This window comes from Nelumbo lutea, chromosome 1 (genome assembly GCF_056320005.1).
Source record: "Nelumbo lutea isolate HS-2025 chromosome 1, American lotus-T2T, whole genome shotgun sequence".
Taxonomy (NCBI): domain Eukaryota; kingdom Viridiplantae; phylum Streptophyta; class Magnoliopsida; order Proteales; family Nelumbonaceae; genus Nelumbo; species Nelumbo lutea.
Genome location: NC_142684.1, coordinates 116,610,809 through 116,623,521, shown reverse-complemented (window position 1 = coordinate 116,623,521; position 12,713 = coordinate 116,610,809). Strand labels below are relative to the sequence as shown.

Here is a 12,713-nt window from a genome sequence, read left to right as displayed (position 1 = left end):
GGAGTGGGGGATTCCACAAGGGCAGAAATCCTTGCTGCAGTACAAGGAATTCAGATCGCCAACCAGCTTGCGGTGGAGCATCTCCTAGTTGAAGGGGACTCTCAGGTGGTAACAAGGTGGCTCCTAAACTTGGATACCACCATTTGGGGCTACAAAGATCACATAAAAAAAGTAACGTGGTTATCCAGCAATATGAGAGTTGAGGTAAAATGGGTTAGTAGCTCTGCTAATTCTTTGGCTGATGCTTTAGCCAAACAGGGGGTTTCTAGGGAAGATCTTTTTTGTGATTCTTTGTAAGTTGTTATTAATTTGGAAATCTGTACTTAACTAGCCCGGAGAGGTTGCAACTCGTGCCTTTCCTTGGGGACTTCGTACTATTGTCTATTACTGATTAATAAAATATTTTCAATTATCAAAAAAAAAAAGAGGAGGGGGGATTGGGGTTAGGGAATTTGATTAAAAAGAATAAAGCATTGTTGGGGAAGTGGCTGTGGAGGTGGCCAGTGGAGAGAGAGAGGCTCTGACATGAGGTGGTGGGTAGTATTCATGGTCTCTCTGATAATGGGTGGGATGCTAGAGTATCACGACAGGCAACCTTGGCAACTCCTTGGAAAGCTATTCATGGCATCCTTCCTCAGTTTCTCAATTTTGTCATGTATGATGTTTGTAATGGTAACTCTGTTCTTTTTTGGGAGGATACCTGGGTCGGTGAGGCTCCAATGAAGGACCTCTTCCCTTCTTTGTTCTCTGTCTCAAGGTACAAAAACCGAGTTGGGATTTTGGGTTTCGTAGAGGCCTAAGGGAAGAGGAAATTGTGTCCCAAACAAATCTGCTAAGCCTACTTGATACAGTGTGTTTGGACCCTTCTGAACCTGACAAACAGATCTGGACACCCAAGCCAAATGGATCCTTCTGTTGTGCTTCTTTCTTTAAATCCATTACTCAATCTAACCCCACTCGGCCTTTCCCTTTTAAGGAAATCTGGTGTAGGCCTGTTCCCCCTAAGGTTATTCTTTTTGTCGGGAAGTGCATTATGGGAAAATAAACACCTTAGACATTCTACAAAAGAGAAGACCTTATTTTTGTCTTTCACCTTCTTGGTGTATCCTTTGCAAGTCATATGGTGAGGGCTGTAAGCAACTACTAATTTCCTGTTCATTTACTGCAGAGTTATGGGAGTGGTTCTTCTCATTGCTTGGGTGCAGGTTGGTTAGGCCAGCGGATGCAAGCTTGATTTTTTATCTTGCTTTCCTCCCTTGGCAGCACAGAAGAGGAGGAATTATGTGGAGGTGTGCAAGAGCAGCGCTGCTTTGGTCCGTGTGGGAAGAAAGGAATACTAGAACTTTCCAAGAGGAGAGAAACTTAGAAGAGATGAAGGACTGTGTTCTAAATAGGGTGATCTTATGGCTAAAATCACTGGACTTATTTCATCATTTCTCATTTAGTGATATTTGGAGGAATTGGTTAGCAGTGGCTAATTGTTCATCTAGAGAGACTAAAGTGAGTCTGACTTGGGACCCCCCTCCTGAGAATTTTTTGAAGCTGAACTTCGATGGAAGTAGTCTTGGTAATCCAGGTCCGTCAGGGGTAGTGAGGAATGAGGCTGGGAATGTGGTTCTTATCTGCTCGGGGCCCATAGGAGCTGGAAACTCCATTAGGGTGGAACTTGCAGCTACTATCCAAGGAGTACAGCTAGCTGTGCAGATAGGTGTGGATTATCTGATAATAGAAGGGAACTCCAAGGTGGTAGTGGGATGGCTACAAAACCTGGACTCTATAGTGTGGTGTTTTAAGAATGAAATTAAAAAATTCAACTGCCTGACAAGGAGCTTGACAGTGAGAATACAATGGGTGGGGAGATCTGCAAGCTCTATGGCTGATGGACTTGCAAAGTAAGGGGTAAACAGGGAAAGTTTATATTGGGCTCAATTGTAGATTGAATCTGTTTCCTGTTTCCTGTTTCCTGTTTTCTGTTATCTGTTTTCTTTTGTCCTTCTTCCTGCTGTTAGGAGAGGACGCAGTTCGTGCCTCTCCATGGGAAGCCTGTAATTGCATTAATTCTCTATTAATGAATCTTATCTCTTTACTCAAATATATATATATAGGATGGGATTTTGCTTAAGTGGTCAACTTTTATTCTTGATTGAGAAAATTCCTTTTGGCAGGCTGTCAGAACAAGGTCCACTGTACTGAGAAGTTTCATGTTTAGGTTGTCCCAAGCATTTCACCTTTAGTGTAGAGAGAGAGAGAGAGAGAACGAAATGCCAGTATGCTGAAAATTTCCAAGCCCAATAGCATAAGCATGATAGAAAAAGTGGCTAATTAGAATAATGAAAATATTCTTTATAGAATAATATGGTTCTTGATAAAGTGGAATGGTGAAACAGGATTAAGATGGTTTACACTAAGCTCTACAATGCTACTAATATTGCTTGCAGTGAGCAGGGTTTCTTTCTTTTTCTTTTTTCTGTTTTTGGTATCTAGCTTCATTTCAAAATTACTTCATGTTGTTCATCAGGGGGCAAGACATTTGTATATGAACCATCTACGTCCATTCCTCTTGAGGCATCAAGCTAGAGTTGACCATATGGTGGACCTTGCATATGGTGAAATTGTAAGATTTTTAATCATCTTTTTCTTTTTCAAATGAATTGGCAATAAGATTTGCACCTTTTTGGAAATGGTAAAGTACAATGCATTTTATACCAATAAAATGAAAGTGTAGTTGTAGATACAATAGCCTATGCATACAAGAGACTATATATTAAGACTCAAGGAAATCTGAAAGGTAATTAAAATCATAAGATGTTAACTGTACTATCTATAAAAAAAGTTGTGGTTTGAAAAGTTTGTTTCCCTGAATTCTTCAGCCTCATTCTTTTGCCAGGAACGAGGAGGAAGGGGGGTGTTGATCAACTTCCCCAGAAGAACTGTAGGGCTCTCTGGTAAAATTTTGGGCCACTTCTCTGGGTAAGTGTTTCCCTTCTCCCAGGTGGATAAATCACTTTTCCATGGAGGGAAACAGCTACCCAAATTGTTGTGGGAGTAAAATGCCCCTGCCAACCCACAAAACTCAAAACTGTTGATTTTGGCCAAGGGTAAAAGTGGTAAAAGAGGAAAAACAACCAACTTACCTGAGGATTGAGAAAGTGGTTGATGCAAAAGAATATGGGTAAGGAAAATTGTCTCACTTACCCAGGTAAATTTTCTGACAAAAGAACATAGGTAAATTATTTATCAAAAAAATGTTCCTGGAAAAAGAACAAGGCCTTAATGATTTAAAAAGTATGTTCACAAAGCCAGAAACCATAATGGAGGAATAAATGGTGAGACGTTTCCTCTACCTCTCCACACATTCAGCATGATGTATCCAGTATCTTTTTTGAAGGATGAACAGAAGTTTCGTTAAACTGAAAAAAGCAGTATATCTCAAAATGCTGTTTGTCTAGTTGACAAACCAACTTGAAAACAGAAATTACAAGAAATAATTTCTTGGAGAAGAACCACCTCTGGTTTGATACTTTGAAACATGTTTTTCACTAACTTCCTCCTCCTTCCATTCTTCATACTCCTTACTGTTCAACTAAGAATCCTCATTTTCCTCCCCCATTCCCTGTCTTCTCCCTCCCCCCAATTCACTCAATCTCATCCAGCCCCTCCTCTTCTCTTCCTTCCTCGTCCCACCCCTTTACTTTTTCTAAGTATTCTTCCCTCTTCTTTTTCTCTTCTCTTTTCTTCTTTTCAAACTTCTCAAATGCTATTTTTGCAAAACCTTCCCCTCCCCAAAAAACTAGGCCTAGAGACTTTCCAACCTCCACCTCCCTCTCCAGTTTATTAATATTTACTTTCCCATTTTGAACTATTTCCTTGACTTTCTTGCTCTTTTTGTGTCTGTTCTGCTCTCTGTCTCTGTCCCTATCCCCGATCTCTGAACCTTCTCCTTCTTCCCCTTGTTTCTCTTCTTCTGAACTTTGAGTAGTGTCTATAGGCCTTCTTTTTCTATTGTAAACCCTGCTTCGTACTCCACCCCTCCCTCCTCTTGAAGTCTTCCCTTTTCTGTTATTTTCTCTCCTATCTCTTCTATTCTTTTTCCTTCTTCTCCTTCCCCGTTGTTTGGAGTTTCCAGTGCCAGAATGCTTGACGAGCCAGACTGACTCACCTCCTCAAGTCTGTGCGAAGACACCAGGTTGCTTGGATCAGATCGCACAAATATTCTTTCTTTCCTTCCTTCCGTTGCCTCTACTATATTCTCTGAAGAGCTTAAAGCTTGGTTGCCTCTACTCGAGAGGTTTCTTCCTTATTGCTTTCTGTCTTCGAGTTAGAGTTGGAATCCCTTTCTTTCAGCCTGTTGGAACTATCTTTTTCGATTTTCTGGGCTTCTGCTTCATTATTTCTCTCTGCATCCACAATCTTTTCTTCTATGTCAGTTCTCTGCAAATCTCCTGCTGTTGAGCTTATCACCGTCCTTTTGTCTTCCTTGCCTCCTAGGATCTTAATCTTTCTTCCGTTCTCGTATTTGGTCACCACCCAAATCTATTTTCTTTTTTCTTCTTCCTTATCCCCTCTGCAGACTTGTTTCCTGGAACTCGAGCGACCGAAACTGGTTTTCTTCAAAAAGGAGATTGTTCTCCCGATCTCATAAATTGCTGTATTTTTAAGTATAAGTGCCCATATTACTGATTTATGGGCATATATAGAGCAAATAAGGGAAAATAGACTCATCAGAGAGGGTGCTGATGGGATAACATTGTGATTGATATGAAACTTGCTCTATTCTAGTATTCTTGGTAACTTACACTATTCTAGTATTGTAGTATTCTTGGTAATTTTCCACACCTAGATTTGCACTTGGGAGATGCTTTGTTCTTCAGTTGATGATACCATCTGTTTTGTGCCTGGTTTAAAACCATTTTGTACATTTGTACCAACACTAAAATGGGCAAGGTCCTAGGGTGGTGCTTGTCATAACCTGTGACTCAGATATGTGTAAAGGTGCCTAACAAATAAGCAAATGTAATTGTCCACTGTGGATTACTGAAATATATACCAGGGGAAGGCTCCACATCCAATGGGCTCCGGAGAGAACTTGCTGGTAGAATTTAACTGTAACCTTTTCATACCTTTGTTTTCTAATCTGGTCCTGTGTCATTTAATGCTGGAAAGGGTGTTTAGTTACCATTGCCGAATAATTTACCTAGAAGATATACTTTATGTGGCAAATTGAATAGCATATAGTTGCTTTCCATGGTTTATGCCTGAAGATTTCCACAATTTTCATTTTGCACTATAACAATGGTGTCTGTGCAAATAGATCTAAACTTAGAATTGATGGATATTAGCTCACAGTTTTGACCAGAATCCTAATCTAAGTAGATGTGGGTCATGCATAAAGCCGTCCAATTGCAAACTCAAAGATGCCTGATAGGTTGTTGAACTTGTAGGTCAAATTCGTTAGCACACACCATGCAGAAATCGAGTTTGCGAGAACATTGCTGATGAAGTTCCTTGCAGTAGGTATGGATCATTGTAGATTGTGATAGCTGCTGGGTTCTGGGACCAAAAACTACGTGGGTGGCTTACAATTGATGTTGTTTGTATCAGTGAACCATATGAGGACGGACGTTGATACCATGAGGCCAGAAAGTGAGGGCATGGATGTAGGCCCCAGAAGACAAATCGAAGGTCCACATTCAGATCATGATGACTGATGCCCCTTTTTATTGACAGGTGACATAGTTTCCTTCCTACCTAGGTTCAAGAAGCCACTTTGATACATTAATATGTGGATGTGAAGGTTCCCTGGGCTCATATAAGATATTATGTTGTATTCTCTAATTTGTCAATCATTGCTTGTTATGTAAAGTTTAGGTTGTGTCTTGCTTTCATGCGGTTGTACAGGTTCAGTTGTAAGGTCCTCTGTGATTCACTCATTTGTTTTTTATTTTTTAATTGTAAAGTCTCTCCTTTAAAGGAAAATCCAAATTTAAGGTTATTACTTACCAGGCAAAAATTGAACCAGTAGTTCCTCTTATTGTTGGGCTAATCGCAATACTCCCCAATTCTCCATTGCAATTTGCAAATGTTTCATCTAACAATATTTCAGCTCAAAGGACAATCAGTAGACACTGTCATGGGCTATTTATATGATCATACCAGGATGTACCATTGCTTAGTATGATTACCCTGTTCGTGATCTTGTATAGATAAAACGAAAAGGCCAAAAACAATCCCAACTGAATAATCTATATTCTATAGGACTGAAAAAAAACTCTATAGTTGTTAATTGAATGGGTCTTCGGTAGAATCATTGAGGTTTTGTTACAAGCCGAAGGTTGGGTGGGCCTGGTGCCTGGTGTTCTCGGCTCTGTGGCATAACCTTCTCCTCTCCTTAGTCTGTTGGGTGCCATTGTGGCAGGAGGCATCAACGGCAGCGGGAGGGCATGTTCTCGTCCCTTTTTTGGGATCCCGACTCAGATGTAGCTTCTTTGGGATTGGGAAAATATATCCTCTTTTTTGAGTAGCGGTCATACTTCATTAATTTATTAAAATATAGGTAGTGAGTGGTGATTAGTTAAAATTTTAAAATGGAGCCCGGATCTCCTGAAAGCAAAACCGCAAGATGCTTGGATTTGGAATTAAGATGAACAATATACGGTTGCGTTCCATACTTCCATTCCATTTGGCTTACAAACTAGTAGGAGGTGGTGGTTAAAATCCGGTCGGTCTAATTTTCTAAATGCACTGCCCTCCCAGCATAATACGTTCTAACATGATCTCACACTAAACATTTCTATCATGTTGGTAAGTGATCCTAAGTCGAAACTCTTTTCTTCTGATGGAGTAAGTTGGGTGTTGATTCGGGTTTCATTGCCATGTCCTGATTGAACAGGTTCAGGAAAATGCTGTCTAATGTAATGGCTGTCCAATACAGCTAATTGGAAAACCAACTAAACACAGGAAGATGGAAGACTGAATAAAAGCTAAGTAGTCCACTTGGACAGAACTCTAATAAATAAAACAAAAGGAAAAACTTTAAGCTTTATTAGCCATCTTACCCACATTTGACTTTCGACCAGAGACCAGAGTAGATGTTTGTTTATTTGTATACAGTAATCTGTCCACTCTACTTACCACGCACAGCTCACCATAATAATAATAAGTAGCTTGTGTTCGGATTTGGCTTAGCGAAAAGAACAAATGATTCAGTGAGTAAACTCTCTCTCTCTCTCTGAATTTGTGATGGAGGCCTTCTTTGAGAACTGAGGTTGAAACTCAGCCCAGCTCATTCTTTATTGAATATTATTACCGAATGCCCTCATTTAAAATGCTATTGGATGAATGGATCATCACTGCTCTCTATTAAAACTAAAAGCGATTCTCTACAACAAGGAGCAGAGCAGATCAATATCAACAGACGAGAGCTGTGATTTTCGGTTCCCAATGCTAATAGCAAGGATTTATATATATATATAAAAGAAAAAGGCCAAGGCCCATGGGGCCCACTCCACTTCAACTCTCTGATCACACTCTCAATTCACGTGCTTTTTGAAAGAAATCATACCCGTCCATGACTTCCTACATTCTCATCTGACGGTTGCAGTGCCTGCTCCAGTACGCACTTTACTCAATTGGATTCACATCTCTGCTTTTTCTCGACGTGTGCTTCCTTCCACTGTAAGCTGTAATCTTCTCTCCCCACAGGCCACAGCGACGACTTCTCACAGTTCTCATCTATAGGGGAGAGAGAGAGACAAATAGAGGGAGGGGGTAGGTGGGTGTCTCTCGAGTCTCCAAACATTTTCTAGGGTTTCGAAATTGCAGTTGACTTTTGTTTTTCCCTTTTTAGTTTTCTCTGCGTATGGTATAAAAAAGGAAGAGAGTTTCTTCTTATGCTTCTTCTCTTCTCTCTGGAACCACAATTACGAAAGCATGTTGGGGCGTAGAGACGGGTCGTTGATGAGAAACAACGGACAGTCCCTTCGTGGATCGAGAATCGTCTTTGCCATTGCGGTCGGAATTCTTCTTGGTTGCGCCTTCGCCTTCTTGTTTCCTCATGGATTCTTCGTTTCCGATCCGCCAGCTCAAGGTCGTCGACTTCCAAGGACCAGTCTCCAGGTACCATTTTTTCTACCCTACAGACGAACTTCTTGATTCATTCATGTTTATTCTCTTTCTATGTTTTTCTGGTGATGTTTCAATGCTTAAGATTTATTTTCCTGTGCAACATTGTTCGATCGTAAACTGAGGATTTATTGGTTTCGTTGAGTTCAATTCCTGCTTTTTTTTTTTTTTAATTTTTAATTTTTAATTTTTGACTTTGCGTTTTGATTAGAGTTGTTGATTCATCTTGAACACAAAGCACATACTTGATACATTAGTTGTTGATGATTCGTATCTATATATCTCTGTCTAGAAGAATCTCCCTATGAATTGATGTACGTTGGGAGTATATTCTCGTTTGTTTGGATGGTTTAGATCCTAAATTTTGGAATTCCTCTGCCACTCCTGCTGAAAAATGGAAAAACGCTAGACTTCGGTTTTTGAACACAAACCTTAGTGTTGATTCATTGGGACTTGAAACTGAGAATTGCGTAGAAATTAGCTCTTATAACATGTGGCATGTGAAATTTAGAAAGAAAATTGCTACTACTACCTATGAGAAATTCTAACAATTAAGTTTAAATTGCTTTTTATGCCGCTTGGCATTCATGTTTCCTGCTGTTTTTGTGATGTGAAATTGGATTTTGTAGGCAGTTTTGCCAAACCATGGTTTCTATGATCATTTGCCCCTTGTTGTTAGGTTGGCTCATCCCCATGCGAATCACCTGAACGGATTAACATGTTGAAGTCGGAGCTTGTATCAGTGTCAGAAAAGAATGTGGAATTGAAGAAGCAGGTCAGGGAGCTAACTGAAAAGCTTCGGCTGGCTGAACAGGGGAAGGATCAGGCTCAGAAGCAATTTCTTGTTTTGGGAGAACAACATAAAGCTGGGCCTTTTGGCACTGTTAAAGGCTTAAGAACCAATCCAACCGTTGTTCCTGACAACTCTGTGAACCCCAGGTTAGCAAAAATGCTTGAGAAAGTAGCTGTTCGGAAAGAGCTTATAGTTGCACTTGCAAATTCAAATGTGAAGGGGATGCTGGAGCTCTGGTTCACTAGCATCAAGAAAGTGGGCATACCCAATTATTTGGTGGTTGCTTTGGATGATGAGATTGAAAATTTTTGCAATTCAAATGATGTCCCTGTGTACAAGAGAGACCCCGATGAAGGTATTGATTCCATTGCGAGGACAGGAGGTAACCATGCTGTCTCAGGCTTGAAGTTCCGGATCTTGAGAGAGTTCTTGCAGCTAGGTTACAGTGTTCTTCTTTCGGATGTTGATATCATATATTTGCAGAACCCATTTGATCATCTTTATCGGGATTCAGATGTGGAGTCTATGACTGATGGCCACAATAACATGACTGCTTACGGATATAATGATGTCTTTGATGAACCTGCCATGGGTTGGGCTCGATATGCACATACCATGCGATTGTGGGTTTACAACTCTGGTTTCTTTTATATAAGACCCACAATTCCTTCAATTGAGCTTTTAGATCGTGTTGCCGATCGGCTTTCTCGGCAGCCGAATGCATGGGACCAGGCCGTCTTCAATGAGGAGCTGTTTTTCCCTTCACATCCTGGTTACAATGGGCTTCATGCTTCTAGGAGAACGATGGATTTTTATCTCTTTATGAACAGCAAAGTCCTCTTTAAGACCGTGAGGAAAGATGCTAAACTTAGCAAATTAAAGCCAGTAATCATTCATGTGAATTATCACCCAGATAAGTTTCTAAGGATGAAGGCAATTGTGGATTACTATGTTAATGGCAATCAAGATGCACTGAAATCCTTCCCAGATGGTTCAGAGTGATAGCTTCTGTTTTTGTTCTTCGGACTTCTGAGTGATGCATCTTGTTCTTTGTCCTGCATACATGGTCCTCTACTTGCCACAATTCATGGGATTTTCCTGTACTCTAGAAGCACACAAGTAGGTCAGTTCAATTTCACATTTTGTGAGTTACATGAATTGGATGTTTCTATGTCCACCTAACTTTGACCACTATAGAAAATTTTACTTTCTTTGTTATTACATTTGTGAGGGTGGGCCTTGACACAATGGTTGGGTTGCTCTATTGTGATTTGGGTGACCAGGGTTCAAATCATGGAAACAGCCTCCCTGTACATCTATTCCTTCCTAGACCCCACAATGGTGGGAGCTTCGTGCATTGGGTTGCCTTTTCTTTTGTTATAACATTTGTTACTCATATTTGAGCTTGCATCTCCTGCAAGCAAAAACTCAGTGGCTCTGCACACATAGCACCGTGCATTGAGAATATCTCCTATGTTAAATTCATGGTGAGATGTTCCCAATGCACAGCCCCTTGCATCACTCCTCCACCCCCCCAAAAAAGAAAAACATTTTAACTAACCAACCTTTTGCATATATTTTCACTGTGATAACATTAGACCTTACACAAATATAATAGCCCTAAAAATCTTGGCCAATCTTGACTCTTGAGGGTATATCACCTTACCTGAATGCCGCTATATAGTGCCAATTTGGGAGGGCTTCCTTGCAGACGCTTCTAGGGTTACAAGGTAACCTCCACATGGAAAGCGATGAAGCCATATTTGGTGAAAAACTTGGAAAGCCCAAAAAAGGTCACGTGAGAAAATGGACTTTTCAGTGAAACTATTTTTGATAATTTCTCGGAAGGACCTTTTTTACAAAAAAAATAATAATAATAAAGTTGGATGAATTTACAAAACATAGGATTTAAAACATATTGCAAAAACAGTGAGCGGGACATTGAGCAATTTTTTTGATCAAATTGACCCTTCTTAAAATAGACGAATCATCATTTTAAGTCAACCATGGAGCCGAAGTCTTGGTTTCACAAGCAACAAGCTAGTAGAGTTGGATGATCCTTGTCCAATATTGGAATTCTCGATGGGGAAAAAGAATCTTTGTCACATTCCAACCTGCAAAGCTATGTAAGCCTGTTTTGAGTGCCAGCCATGTTAGTAAAGCCTCTGGTATTCCCAGCCAAAGCCGCTTCCCAATTGTTAAGTGCTTTGTTCTGATCTACAGAAAGCACAAAATCATGACATTTAGCTGCATCATTTGATGGAGTCCCTTGGAGGAGCTCAAGTGGATCACCCATTGCCTCTAACCCATTTAATCATTTTACCTTGTTCCCTTCTCTGTAGGAACGAGTCTTACAGGGGTAATTGGAATCCAGGAGGCCTGAATTTGCTTTTCTTTATCTCATGGAATTGAAACTCGAAGTCCTCCCTCATCGAAAGTCAAAATTTAATATTCTTTTGCTGCCTCTGCTACCCAGCTGATCTCAAACAAAACTAGTCCTGAAATCTTGTCTGCAAGCTTTGATTTTCTTCCCTCGAGTAAAATTTCTCAAACAAAACAATTTCTCCTTAAATCATTCTCAACTTCAAGTTCCATTATCCAAATAAATCTTGCCACAACTCCCAAAACAATTACCTATCAACATTCATGTAGCAGAACATAAACAACAAAAGTCGAGTATACTTATTCCATATTTTCTCAACAGAGCATAAAGAAACAAGAACAAAAAACAAATAAAGTACACTGTACACCCAATATCATTTTCTATTGGAGAAATGAGAAAAAAGGCTCTGATTTCAAGGAATGAAGATGCCCATCATTGCTACAATACACAAGAAAGGTCCTTCCGAGAAGTTGTGGATTTCGCTTCTAGGCCTGTGTATTTTTTGTGCATGGAAACCTGAAGAGGACCGAAAATCACTGGGTTTCTTGTCTGAGCCTTATGTGATTGATAAAAGTCGCATTGCTCCCAATGGGACCTTTGAAATGCCACTGAAACACGTCACTAAAATCATGCTTCTTCCTTCATTGTGTATGCAAGGTACATTTGAAATGCTAGAAAACCGGATTTCAGTTTTAAGGGGGTGTTCTTTTTGCGGATTTTGAGAGGGGGAAAGTCCAAGAAATACATGTTCATTTTTCAGATTTATGTTGGGACAAGGGAAAGTTTATTTTCCCGGGTACCCATCTCCTAGGTGGGTAAATAACTTTTCCATTTGGGAGAAAAGTCACTAGCACTTTAATGGGACAAAAATGCCCATTTTGATAATAAAATTTTATGGCTAAAATGGTGGAAATAAAAGAATATGGGTAAATGCACTTACCTAGGTAAATCTTTCCTAGGAAATACTTACCCGGGTAAGTACATTTACCTAGATAAGTAACTTACCAAAAAAAGAACAAACTGAAATCAGATTTTTCAATGGGTTACTGCATTCTATGTTGGCAGTGGAATTTGGCAGAAACCAGATTTTTTACACCACCTATAATTTGGACTACTCCCAAAAATCAGATTTATTTACAATAACTGTAATCAACAGTCAATGATACTTGTCTTTTTCATTTTATGTGGAACAGCTCAACAAGGTACATATAAGTCGTTTTAAAAAGTTTAGGGTATATATATAAGTAATTTCTCAAATGTTCAGGATATGGACTCTAAATCACTGTTTTCAAAACTGGACCGGACCGGATGGTCAGACCAGAAAAATCGGGAACCGGTCAGTAAACTGCATTTTCCTTCAAAAACCGTTGATTTTGGTTATTAAACCGCTGAACCAACTGGTTAACCGTTCGAACC

General features: G+C 39.9%; 2 protein-coding genes across 4 annotated transcripts in view; both read left to right on the top strand.

Annotated features, from left to right (window-relative positions):
• The window catches only part of LOC148876985 (HVA22-like protein k), a 47,455-nt gene extending 41,445 nt beyond the window's left edge, over positions 1-6,010 (top strand). For all 3 annotated transcript variants that reach the window (XM_088979787.1, XM_088979771.1, XM_088979779.1), the window contains 3 exons: positions 2,519-2,614; positions 5,442-5,514; positions 5,602-6,010. In XM_088979787.1, the coding sequence (XP_088835913.1) occupies positions 2,519-2,614; positions 5,442-5,514; positions 5,602-5,708 (276 nt within the window). In that variant the 3' untranslated portion in view covers positions 5,709-6,010. The remainder of the gene's footprint in view (positions 1-2,518; positions 2,615-5,441; positions 5,515-5,601) is intronic.
• Positions 6,011-7,388: 1,378 nt separating this feature from the next.
• On the top strand, positions 7,389-10,135 carry LOC148876984 (arabinosyltransferase RRA3-like). The gene is made up of 2 exons (XM_088979758.1): positions 7,389-8,115; positions 8,801-10,135. Exons 1-2 carry the CDS (start codon positions 7,930-7,932, stop codon positions 9,914-9,916), a joined length of 1,302 nt encoding a protein of 433 aa, XP_088835884.1. The 5' UTR covers positions 7,389-7,929; the 3' UTR covers positions 9,917-10,135.
• The last annotated feature ends 2,578 nt before the right edge of the window (positions 10,136-12,713 follow it).

Coding starts and splice junctions, on each gene's coding strand:
- LOC148876984 (XM_088979758.1), top strand. CDS start 7,930: ATGTTGGGGCGTAGAGACGGGTCGTTGATGAGAAACAACGGACAGTCC. Junction 8,116..8,800: donor TTCCAAGGACCAGTCTCCAG/GTACCATTTTTT, acceptor CCTTGTTGTTAG/GTTGGCTCATCCCCATGCGA.